A 13,119-nucleotide genomic window follows, 5' to 3' on the forward strand; every position below is an offset into this window, starting at 1 on the left:
GATTAAGCGGCTTTATTACAGTTTCGCACCTTGTCAACAAGCAAAACGTCTAAGGTGCTCTCTGTGTTCAGAATCCGTATCCGATGAACAGCTGCTGACGTGCTGATCATTTGAAGGTGTTAGGTTGAACAAGAATGGAATCCGATAAGAACGGACGTCCTCAATAGTACACTATCTGGGTACGTTTCGGGTCCTGGATGTGGTCCGTACGATGGTCCTAATGACAATAACCAGTTTTGAAAATGTCAAAGTTTAGTCTAAAAATTGCTCGTGAATTATGATTCATCATGTGTATTTTTCAACATTTATTCATTCGCCATCATATTTCAGCCATTGGTCGCCCTTATGATAGTGTTAGACCTCGCAGCTGGTGAACACAGCCCCAATGAAAGGTGAAACTGAAAGCATGCCCCAAGAGCTACCTTACTCATGATCACATATGTATCTGACAGTAATGGCTAAACTCACTTTTCCAGCAAAAGGTTAACGAATTTGGAATTGCCTTTATCCGCAGCAATGGTGAGGGCGGTATCTCTGGAACTCGGAACTGGTGCAGCATTCACATCAGCCCCATGGTCCAAAAGAATCATTCCCACTTCCACATAGTCACCGGAAGCAGCTTCCATTAGTGGCGTGAGTCCAGTCTTCGCTCGATGCTCAATATTGGCTTTCCGTTCAACCAACAGACTAACGACAGCAGAACGACCTTGAAAGCACGCTAGAGTCAGGGCCGTGTTTCGGTTGGTCTCGATGTGCGCATTAATATCTGATCCATGCTCCAGCAACAGGCTTACGGCACTGGTATGGCCATTCATCGATGCCAGCATCAACGGTGAAATGCCCAGTTTCGATCCAGTTCTTGAGTTTATTTCGGCCCCATGACGCAGAAGCAGTTGGATTACTTCAACATGACCACCGGATGCAGCTAAACTAAGCGGAGTGTAATCGGAAATGTTCCGATGTTCTTTGTTAGCTCCTCGATTGAGGAGTTCCTCAACAATCTGGAATGAGTACAAAGGGCAGAATTTGGATGTGACGGACCTCAGAATCCAATAGCTCAGTTTTGTGGATATAACAGTTACGATTGTGTTGGAAAAGGTCACGAAAATACCGTAAGAATTGGCGTTCGCTTTGACGATGCCTAACTTCCGCATCACAAGCTGACCAGTAGATCAAGTCGACCGTTTTCCGGTAAATTAGATGTTGGTTTTACTACTGACCAATTCTCGTAACACTTATAATCCATCTCGCGAATTTTAATGACACTACAAGCCTGACGAGGTACAACAACATCAATCCTGAAGAGTTTCAAGATGGGTGAAATCGAGCTAATGGCCTGTCAGACAGTTTTCGGAAACCTTATATAAGTAGTGCTTAAGCATTGAAAGTCCTTCGTATTTCTGTTTTGTTCAAGAATGCTTCGATTCGATCTTGTGGACAATGTATTCAACTTGTTGCGAGCAAAATGTTCCACTCTACTCTTCTCCACAGGATATCTATTATGCCAGGAGCAGGTCGATTTTCGTTCAGATCATGCCTGTGTAAACCAAAGTTTAACTTTTTCTATAGAGGAGAATGTTGGTAGCTCAGGTAGCGTAGATGGTCGTTGGCTTGTTCGCTAAGCTGGGCAATTTGGTTGCAAACGTTTCATCACCAAACGAGGTGACATCAGTGCGTAGTTGTGCGTAGCGGTGGGTTAGTGGTTGTGCGCACAATGTTTGCAACCAAATTGCCCAGCTCAGCGAACAAGCCAACGACCAAAGCTTAACTTTTCGTCAGATATGAGAATGTCGCACACCGCAGACAAACAGTAGTTTCGTTCCTGGACATCAAAGCAACAATGACTGAACTGATTGACTGGTTTTACGGAACTGCTAGCTGATAATTGCGGTATCTGAGAAATACGTCCGATAACTGAGGACATTATACCGCCAGAACTAAACAGAAATTAAGATACACGTAGAACCTACGCCAGCCCCTCCCCCGTGGTCTCCGATGGAGTGCAACGAGGCTGTACCCTTGAACTCTGTGACCTATGGTATCTCCCATAATACATTGGAAGGACCTAGAATTCTCCCAGGTAACAGGGCAGCGAGGGCTGAACTGGAAATTTCTACGGATACGAGATGTTCGCCCTTCTTAGAAAAAGAGGCTCCACTGAACCACAGTGTGCTCCATTTTTATATGGATGGAAGCCTGACTTCATCATGATGATGAAGCTCATCAAACTTGAAAATCACCGCCTGCGCAGCATTGTACGCACAGTAACGAGGTATCGATTGCTCGGTGAGTCAATGCTGGGTCCGACGCTGATAAAGATCGCCTGGCTTCAGCGACCGGAGTATGTGGTCACAAAGCATCCACCATATCAGACCTCATTCTTGTGTGCTGTGTGTGACTGAGAAAAAGGAGACGAAACATGAGCTGGTGGTTAAGGTATAAGAGGATGACAAATAAGCTAACCAGCATTGGGAAAACTTGGCTGATTCCTGCTGGTTAGGAAAAAGAGGTGGTGTGTTTCAGAACCGAGCCAACTGGAATTTCTAAAACATTGTTGTCGCGGCCGGTTAACTTCGCAAACAAAACGACGAAAATGTTTATATACATCCGATAATCACTAATCCAACGAGACCTGCTTCCCAGAATGCTGATTACTAAAAAGAGTGTGATCAGTCTCATTTTGCTTCACTTCTCCTGTTTCTCACGCAGTTTATTTTGAGCAAGTATCGGGCATTGTTCGGTTGGCTCCAGTCCTGGTAATAGGATCGTCGGATACATTTACGTACGAAAGGTTCGCATAGAATTCTCGGATCAACATTGCCATGAAAGTTATGGACAGGAGCATCACGCAGTGACGAGTAAAGTGCAGGAATCAAGGCAATTGAGTACCGAAAAATACCTACCTCTAGTGCTCCATGGGAACAAGCAATTGATAGAGCGGTATCCTTGGTCCGGTCTACCTGCGCCTCAATGTCAGCTCCATAATCCAACAGAACGGCGACGACAGCGCGTTGATTGGCGTAAACCGCAGTATGGAGTGGTGTATAGGACTTCTTATCCCGATGCTCTCGATCGGCACCGCGTTCTAGTAGTAACCGGACCAATTCCACATGACCCCCGTGACAGGCTAAAGTTAATGCGGTTTCCATGCTGGACTCGATACAGGCGTTTACATCAATGAGAGATGGCACATTAACCGGGGTAGGAGCTTCGCCGGTGTTCGCTAAATTAGTCATTTGTGGGACCTCAGATGAAGTGAGAAGACGAGCAGAAGACAGTGAAGCGCCGTTAGCCGTCAGTATATTGGTGGGACCCATAGGCAGTATTCTAGAACCAGCAAGAGGCAGCGAGCCCTGATGTAGGGAGTGAGCTGATAGTGCGTTTGACGGGTCGTAGGCCAAGGCACTCGCGGAATTTGACATCAGTGCATCGACAGAAAGAGCAGCCGCTTGATGGGGAACATGCAACAACCCACTTGGAGTGACCAGACCATCTCCATTCGCAGACACGGCCAAAGGATGATGATGGTGGTGATGTAAACCAGCATGGGAAGTTGGATGACCAAGGCTAGCGACGGCTGCCGCAGCTGCGCTAGCATCCAATGCACAGGTTAGGTGAGATCCAGGATGCTTAAAGCGGAAACAAAAAGCTTTTGATGAATACCGAAAAGAGTGGACACCTGCATTAGGGTGAACTGCAAATATAAGGTGGGTCACAAAACTGAAGATTACCTGGACCAGCCTCTAAACGGTAATTGCAACGTACAAGAGAATAATATACATACAAAAAATAACAAATATATGGAAGCAAGGCGTGATGAGGGACAAAACTAACATCGTCATACGAAATAAACATTGAGAAAATGGCCAAAGTACCAGTGTCAACAGGTGGCCAGACAAGGAAAAGACAAACTGAAAAGAAGACACAAAACCAACTTACGTGATAGTGTCGATAAGAGGCTAACAGCTCATGATCCATGTGTGGCGCTTCGTGGAAAAGAGCCTGCGCGTTGGCTAACCCAACAGTATCCACGACTCCTCCCAAATAGGCAGAATCTAGAGTCGGCGCCAAAATGTCAGTTGCTCTGTCTAACTCGTATTCGCATGTAGTCAGCGGGGATGAATCGCGGGCTACGGTTGTAGTAGGATTCGCCACAGAGCCGGCGGAATCTGCTATGCCCATAGACGAAGAAGCGGAACATTCAGGCGTCGAAAGAGCAGAAGAAGAAGAGTGGCAGGATGAGAGGATCGGGGTCGTGTTGGAAGTACTGGAACCCAAGATCACAGACTCCACTAGCTCTGTTTGGTCCAGTGTTTGTTGGTTCATGGCAATGTCAGCAGCGAATGAAGTTGAAAGATTATCAAGAGGATAGTCCATAGGTGATGTAGAATCACACACTCCACTCCTGGCGACCTTGGTTAACAACTCAACGGAGGGGATGTGGGTACACGGTGTGGATCGTCGCAAAGTGCGGGGATCATTCATACAATCCGGAGCAGTTGAACGGTGACGACATAGCTGTTGTTGTTGCTGCTGGTGGTCGACTAACCGACTAAGGGCAATGGCAGCAGCATTGGTGGTCATTGCAACAGCGGTCGCGGCAGCTGAATTAGCGGGCTGTTGCGGGTGTTGGTTAAGGCTTGAACGGGCTACTCGTAATGCATTGTACGGGGACATCACAGCTTCGAAGCGTCGAATGCGTTCATCCTTATCAGACATCAATTCTTGGAATAGCGCTTGCTGCAACCACAAGGGAAAATTGCCATTCAAAACATCGATAAGAAAGGAAAAATTTGCTGTTTCCAAGCGCATGAGTACGGGCGAAGTAGCGGCACAAACCTGTTGAGCGAGTCCTTTGGAAGTAGCCGGAATATCGAAATCAGAATCAAAATGAGAGGAACGAGTGATAACAGGCTGGTCAGCTGTCGAACCCATCAATCCAAGCATCCCAACTCAACCACCGACTCATGATTTATTGACCACGCTTATCTAGAGTGAGTAATCTGCGACTGCTCCTGCCCTGTGCATCGTATGAAGGGAATTCCACCGATTCTCAGAAAAGAAACACACCTAAACGATTCGACCTAGACTGTTTTGAATCCCGTTGTAAAACAGGCTTTCAGATTTTGTTGGTCACTGCGTAAACAAGAATCACGGAGGTCAGACGAAAAATATGGTCACTCTTCGCCGTTTTAAAAAAGTACTAGACCCAATAAAAAATAATCCGGTGTCAGTCGCTATAGAGGCTAATGTATGTATGTATGACAGATCGAGATGGGTCAAGGGTTAAGGCGCGAACTTAGTGACCGGAAGGTCCGTGGTTTGAACCCCACCTCAACATATCGACTGTTCCTGTCTAGGCTTGAGGAACTTAGCATTATCTCAGCCTTAGTGCTCCCTTCAGGTGGAAAGACGCCGGAAGGGTGTTACTACTTAGAAATTACAATTTTTATTTTTGGAAAAGCGTCAGCATCTCTGAAATCTCCTAACTCCACTGCATTGCTAAATATCTAGGTTGTGAATGAGATAATTGTACGTATGTACGGGATGAGGTACCGCGAAGAACGAAAACGATCATATCAAACTTAGTCTTGCAACCCTCAAACTATTCCAGTCCTAAGTGTGTGAAACTTAACTCGAGATGGAAATTCCATGTTGTCTAGCATCCTAGAGTGTATGTTACTACGAATGTAGAACATTCGAAAGCCCTGTCTGTTTAGACGACAAATCCAGGCCTCAGTAGAGACATTTTGTAAGTGAATCAGACTATTACCCATGAAAGTTCAAATATTGAGGTGTAGGACAAAATAACTTGATATAAGCAACAGTAAGCATAGGCCAAACTTACCAAAAGGCCTGCTCCGATATCGTCATTTGGGTCTATAGTGGGGCCAGTGATTAGGGAAGACGCACTGCTTTCACTGCTAGTTGAGCTACTACCACTCAGGCTGCCCGCGCTGTTAGTAGCGACACGAGACACCATAGTTGAATCGGGATGAGGATTCGCGGCAGTGGTCGTCTTCCTATAAACTGCTTCTGCCTGGGAAATGCGAAATTCACTGGATATCTCCTCAGTAGCAACTCGAAAGGCTGTTGGAGCAACGGCTGTACCTGAACACAGCTTCGGAACAATTGAGTTCTGAGATATTGGTGCAGCGTCGAAATTTGCGTTGGTTGCAGGTAGTAGAAACGATCCAGGTGGGTGCGTAAGTAGAGGGTTCGTCGAGGAACAGATTGCCTGAGAGCCGGTGCTAGTTTGAGTATCACCTGGGGAAAAATATTGAGGAAATAAATGCAAACAGTATGAGTTTTGTAGTCAGAACGCTCCAATGTGCACAATCGTATTCAAACAAGGAAATACTTAAGTTCTAACAGAACACATGGTGAAACTTGAAGAGTATAATCATCGGATCAGCCATTCAGTACAAGAGGACAAGTGGAACTAGTGTGTATTCCATTTTCAGTGGAGGGATCGAAAAGTAGGTCACCGGAATACAGTGACAGGAGATCCAATATCCTCCACCCATGTAAATATTGCTACTAAGTGGATTTCTGGAGGGATAGTTTTCACGAATTAACAGCTCGAACGTTCGAAATTTTCAGATGCCGAGTACACGCTCTTTCGATTGGCAGATTTAGTAACAGTAACAATCTTCTAGCTGTAACACTTGCGATGCCCAGCTGCCATGCCACCAGAAGGAAACACGAGAGCTAGGATGCTGTCAGGTTGCATAAACCTAGATAGAAGTCGAGATGCGGAAGTCGGATTCGAATCAAGGACCTTTCAACAGGCACTGAAAAACGGCGGAGCATTTGTCGTACATCTACGAGCTTAAGAGGTCTCGTTTATCCGATGCTCACTCGTTAGCATGTTCAGTGAGCTCTCGCAACCACTTCGTGGTGAACCTAAAACAATCGTTCAGCTGTAACAGCTTTTCGGTGCCTAGCTGCCATGCCACCCGAAGAAAGCTCGGGGGTTGCGATACTACCAGGTTGCCCAAACCTAGATCCGAAAGGAACTACAGATGTAACTGCCCACAGAACACAAAAACGATAGAAATAAACTTAAAGCTAACAATACCTGAAGTTGATAGGGTCACATGCTGTTGCACAAGAGAGGCAGCCCCGTCTGCCCACCCCACAGCATAGGCATTGACCAATGCGGCATCCAGATGGCTTTGTGGCTGACTGGAGCTTGAAGGTACCACAAGGTTCGTCGGTGCTTGAAGGGAAATTGCTGGATGTGTATGTTGTTGGGTGTGACAAGAAATAGCACGCTGATTTGCATGCAGATGAACGTGTGTCGGATCCATACACGTCTCAAAGTTTGCCCCACCCGCTACAGACAGTGGCAGAGGAAGGGGAGGTGGGGGAGGCATGCCAGGCGTGTTTCCAACAGGTGAAGGAGTCCCATTAGGTAGCGGCTGATAAACTTGTTGCTGCAGAAGCTGGAGTTGTTGTTGTTGTAGCTGTTGGGGGACTGCGTTTGCAATTAGTTGTGTCGTAGGTTGAGTTAAACACCTTGGATAATCAAGAAGTAGGCGCAGTACTGCAGGACTCCCAGATCGAGCGGCCTCGATTAGCATTGTTGACCCGTCTCGGAGTTGATATTGAGGATCAGCACCGTGCTGCAACAGGTATTTGACCACCTGGAAATCGAATGCATCGGAGTTCAGGGATAAGGGGAGACGGAACCAACAAGAGGATACAACAAATGACAGCTGCACCTTTTAGGATCACAAACAAATAGTTCTAAAATATTTCACGCATAAGAAATAGCCACAATAAGCAAATAGGCATATAAATTCCGGTTAGCCCGTAGCACACCACATTCGCGGTCAGTACTGACTACACTGGTGTTGAAATACTGGTATTTCCCCGCCGCATAGCCAATCCAATTTGTTAGATGTGTAAAAATGAGAATGGAAGAGAGAGGAAACCCAACGATTGTCTATCAAAAATCTACGAATTATCTGCACACCCAAAACTCATCCACATAATCTGGATAATGGTGACAAGAAGGTCAGTGACTCGGATTTGCTGCAATAAGTTGGAACATCTCCAGCCGAAAGGTTCTCGTGACTTTTTCCATTCGGTTTTTCACTGTCATACTTTGCCTATCTTTATGAATTCGACCTGTAAGGCATTACTCTGTTGGGATGGGACTAAACAAGCCAACCACACAAGGAGTTTGTGAAACCGGTCTTCGAACCGCAACGGATAGCGAATAAAGCGAAGCTATCTGTTGTATTAAGTCGCATAATGAACGAGGTGGTTAACTACTTAACCAGAGAGAATGGTCGACGGCTTTCAGCACGTGCGTTGGTTAGAAATTGAAAACTTAGCTGACATCGAAAATGGCCACTAGATGTGAATATGGAGGGAAAGAACTAACCATAGCATGACCACCACTACAGGCCAGGGAAAGAGCGTTGGCATCATTTAGTGATGTTGGTTGATCGATTGGCGCACCATGCTCAACAAACAATTTGACGACTTCCAGATTTCCTATACGAGCTGCTTTCATCAAGGGCGTCCTCCCACCTTCAGTCATTGCTCCAAAGACAGCGCCCCAGTCAAGCAACTCCTTACAAACTTTCACATGACCATTTTCAGCTGCGTAATGTAGTGCAGTGTCTCCGGTGGCCGTCACAGCGTTCACGGCAGCACCGCGTTGCAGCAGACGCCGAACCAATTCTAGATGTCCCTCTTGGGCAGCTTCCATCAGTGGCGTCGAGCAACCCACACCACCAACCTCAATGTCAGCCCCCGCGTTGAGCAGCATCTCACAAACTTCGATGAACCCTCCACAGGCGGCTAGTGTCAGAGCAGTTTCTTGCGTTTCTTCTGTTCTTGCATTTACATCAGCGCCTACAATGTGGAATGAAAACATAATGCGCTAAAATAAGTAGTAAGTGTTACTGCGATAGGTCAGATCATTCCCTGGTGTGAAGGCGGTACAAGATGCTAGTAGTGAACAATCAGTACGAACACTGATGTTGCTGCCTCTGATAATGATGATGATGCTAGTAGAGATAAAACCGGATTGGAGAGAAAAAGCAAGGTCAATGTATCGCCCCATTGAGCTTGAACAATGATTGGTGCAGCAAGCAATCGTGATACCTTTCAAGAAACCCTAGAATGTATCTGCGTCTATAAATGGTGTACACACCGACGTGCTTCCAGCTTGTCCACCTGGTTTTAAAGAAAGTGGTACCGACCACCAGGACGATCGTATCAGAAGATGCAGGATCGGAACGAAAGAATGAGGCGAACAGAATTCCTTTCATGAGATGTCACGATTGCCTGCGAAAAAATTCAGTCAACAAATATCGTCAGGATCTACTGGAAACCAATATACAACTGCGTATTAAGTGTTTTTCTTGTAGTATAGATCCTGAGACGAGTATAGTATAGACTCCGAAGTTTAAGCTCCCGAATGTGACCTCCGCGACGTATCAGTTCTTCCTGATGCTGGAAATCTCCGAGCCCCACTGCCTGAATACATGGGCCCGACTTCTTATAAGGCTGCGCGTGTGGATTTCATTGATTTTTACGCTACTGCCTACAGAGCCAGTTGCTTGTTCCTTGATTTCCAACGTTTTCCTAAGAGAAATTTTCAAAAACTAATTGACACATGCACAAGGGACGGACAGAAGCACCCCTCTTGGGACACCTTATCTTATATGCGAGTAATGTTGGGGTCGGGGGATTATGCCCTATCCAGGGGCACTCACCTGAGGCTTCGATTCCAGACGTCTTTGTGGTTTGAGTGAAGAGTAGCACTTCAGTGTTAATAGGCCATCTTCAGCACATGGCTGCTGATGGCAAGGATTAAGTTTGGACTTCAAAAGTCTATGCGATGCTGATGTGACGATATCCCCTAACCAACTAAATTATTAGCAACCCAGGTTATTAGTAAGTTATTAATAGGAATAAACATATGCGACCATATTAGGAACGTATTGATTCTAACGCTATAAGGTGTCATTAGACGTACCCACAGCGAGAAGCAATGAAACTGTCTCTTCGTGACCCTCTCTTGAAGCTTCCATCAAAGGAGTATACCCCTCGTCATTGACTTCTTCTATATCTGCGCCGTACCCAATTAGCAAGTGGGCCAACTCCGTATGTCCACCACAGGCTGCAAGCGTGAGTGGGGACTCAAAACTATCCTGTGGGATGTTGACATTTGCTCCGTGGGCCAGCAACAATCTAGCCACTTCGACATGACCCTCCATGGCAGCTTCCATCAAAGCAGTGTGCATTTCGTCCGTCCGGTGCTCGTGATCGGCGCCTGCTTCTAGTAAGAACCGCACCATGTCCGCATGACCCTGAAAGACGCGAACGAAGATGAGAATGGTCAACCAGGCAAAACAACAATGACTAAGAACGGAGAGGTTGACAGACACATACCATTCGAAGAGATAGAACTGTAAGATACCGTTGACGGTAAACAGCCGTCAAGTACACCTAATCCTCTTCCTTTTCAATCCCAAAGTCCGCCACTCGCCTGACCCACCCATTACCTCGCAGTCCCTGATATTAAGCTTCAGTTCTCCCTTACCGGAAGTAACTAGTTTTTTCTATCTCTTCCAAGGAGACCCAACTTTCGAATTCGCTTCCATCTGGTTTTTCCAGAAAGTTGTTCGACAGTATTGACATGTTCTCAGAGGAACCTCGTTGGGCTATCATCAAGCATTGAAAGCCTCTTGCCCAGTGGCCAGGATCCTCATCATAACCATTGACAGCACGAAATCAGTGTTCAACACCGATGCTTAGCTGCCGTACAACCATAATTTATTTGAAAATCTTATTATGAAGGAAAAAAGGCGGACTGGGAAAGGACTCAGTGCCAACCCACTATAATCATTCCGAGGTGCCTACACCTCCAACCACTCATTCAGGTAATCTGGATAGAAACTGACAAGATCGCCACTAACATCGGTTTGCAGCCATATCTTGTAGCGCCTCCAACCAAACTCAGTGAGGATCACGCGGTCCCTAACCTGGAGGGCAAGTAGCGCCGACAGCACCTGTGTTTCGTGATCTCATTCATACCCCTGTGCCAGGTCAAGGGCCACTTCTCTGCTTCCGCCATTCTGAATTGGGCATGGAAAAAGCACGCCCTTCCGGAAGACGATGGTTAGGCATGCGCAACACATGTCCCAACCAACTCACCTTCAGGTGTTTGACACATTTTTCAATGGAAGTACCCGGTGAACAAGCAAAAACTCGCATTCTGATTGCCTTGTTACGGATACCCCAACAGCCATCCACAGGAGCTACGGTTCTGAGACGACGATCGTCAAACACCTGAAGAATTCTCAGTTCAGCTGCTCGAACAGGCCGTCACACAACAAAACAGCCCGCACCGTATTTTGATATGCACGTCCCTTGAGATTCACGGATATACCGTTTCGACGCCATAGGTGTCTCAAATTAGCAAACGCGACCCAGGCTTTGGAGATCCGTGCAATGACCTCATCGTTCACTCTACAATCGGAACCAATACAGCTTCCAAGATACGTAAAACGCTCTACAACTTCCAGTGCCTCTCCATGGATTGCAAGTGGCCTGTGCAGTGACTGCATGTCCAGGAGCATGACCTTACACTTTGTGGATACAAAGTGCATAGCAAAGGATGGGATGACTTTGGTCGGTTCATCCAAAAACACTTGTGCTTTCTCCTCCTCTTCGAAGATGACAATGATGTCGTCTGCATATTCCAGACTATTTGAACGTCGGGGTTTCGGAGATCTTCCAGCGCTCGTCTCATCTCATTTCATCTATCACGAAGTTAAACAGGAATGCGGAGAGAAAACATCCCTGGCGGATACCACTTTGTGTACGGAAGTGTTTGGAGAGCTCGCTGTATACTCTTACACGTCGGGAAGTTCGGGAATACAAAGAGCTTATTACGTTTACCAGCTTTCGGGGCATTCCTTTGTAAGCAAGCGTGTCAAGAAGACTGACCAACGGAGTCGAAAGCGCATTGGAAATCCAGGAACACTGGAACTGCGGGCCACTTATTCGTATGACGTTGTTCTAGCACCTGATGCAGTGTGAAGATTTGGTCAACGCAACCCCTACCAGGCCGGAATCCCGCTTTCTGCTCTCGAGTCAGTATCTCGCGAGCTACTGTGAGGCGAGGAAGCACAACTGATGCCAACAGTCTCGTTACAATCGGGGTCAAGCTGAACCCCTGTGGTTACCAAACTACGCGCCCCTTTTTTGAAAACGGGCACTATCATCGATTCTCCCCAAGTGTCTGGGACAGACTCCTCTTTCCAAATGCAAGCAAACAGATCGGACAAGCGCTGACTGAGGACTTGAGCCCCGTCTTTGAAAAGTGCGGGTGGAAGGTCATCCGGACCAGGAGCTCGATGGGGCCTGAGAGAACATATGCAGTCGTAAACCTCCGAGGCCGTAGGTGGTTCCACGTTCACCGTCCAGGGTTCTACTTCACCTGTGTGCTCTAGATGAGTGCCGGCTGGTGGCCACGACAGCCCGCCGGTCAAAGCGTTCTTCCTTATTCGAGATGGTTGTTCCATTCTGATGCTTGATGGACCGGTCGCACAGATCAACTCAAACAATCTCCGGGCATTACCGGCGTTTTGGGCCCCTTCCATTTCTTTGGCTTTCTGTGTCCACCATACTTCACGGTCGGATCGCAAGCTCACTTTCACTTGACGTCTGATAACTTTTCGCACCGGGTTATGTTCGGGACCGGCTGGGATATTTCTTCGAGACTTAAGTAGTGCCACCGTCCGGTCTGATATCGAGTGCTTGGGTGCGCCTGGTCGGGCCGTGCCACAGACAAAATTCCCAGCACTATGCAAAGAAGTGGCAATCTCGTCCCAGTATGAGTTCACATCTGATGGTGGGGCATTTGGAAGAGACTAGAAGATGATTCTTGTAAGTTCGTCTGACATCCGGATCTGCCGGTCTTTCAGTTGCCAGGAAAGAAAAGAAAAGAAAGCGTTCAGCTGTAGCACCCTCCCGGTGCCTAACTGCCATGCCACCCGAAGGAAGCACGAGGGCTAGGATACTGCCAGGTTGCCCAAGCCTAGACAGGGGAAGTCGAGTGGCGGAGGTCGGATTCGAACCATGAACCTT

At 47.0% G+C, this 13,119-nt stretch overlaps 1 protein-coding gene across 1 annotated transcript in view; it reads right to left on the minus strand.

The window, feature by feature from the left end:
• The window catches only part of T265_01850 (hypothetical protein), a gene marked incomplete at both ends in the record, with an annotated part of 54,555 nt that overhangs the window by 35,723 nt on the left and 5,713 nt on the right, over positions 1-13,119 (minus strand). The window contains 8 exons of the mRNA XM_009165960.1: positions 469-1,001; positions 2,904-3,629; positions 3,940-4,740; positions 5,849-6,267; positions 7,082-7,649; positions 8,396-8,871; positions 10,001-10,334; positions 12,174-12,902. Of these exons, the coding sequence (XP_009164224.1) occupies positions 469-1,001; positions 2,904-3,629; positions 3,940-4,740; positions 5,849-6,267; positions 7,082-7,649; positions 8,396-8,871; positions 10,001-10,334; positions 12,174-12,902 (4,586 nt within the window). The remainder of the gene's footprint in view (positions 1-468; positions 1,002-2,903; positions 3,630-3,939; positions 4,741-5,848; positions 6,268-7,081; positions 7,650-8,395; positions 8,872-10,000; positions 10,335-12,173; positions 12,903-13,119) is intronic.

The sequence above is a fragment of the Opisthorchis viverrini genome, assembly GCF_000715545.1.
Source record: "Opisthorchis viverrini unplaced genomic scaffold opera_v5_20, whole genome shotgun sequence".
NCBI lineage: Eukaryota > Metazoa > Platyhelminthes > Trematoda > Opisthorchiida > Opisthorchiidae > Opisthorchis > Opisthorchis viverrini.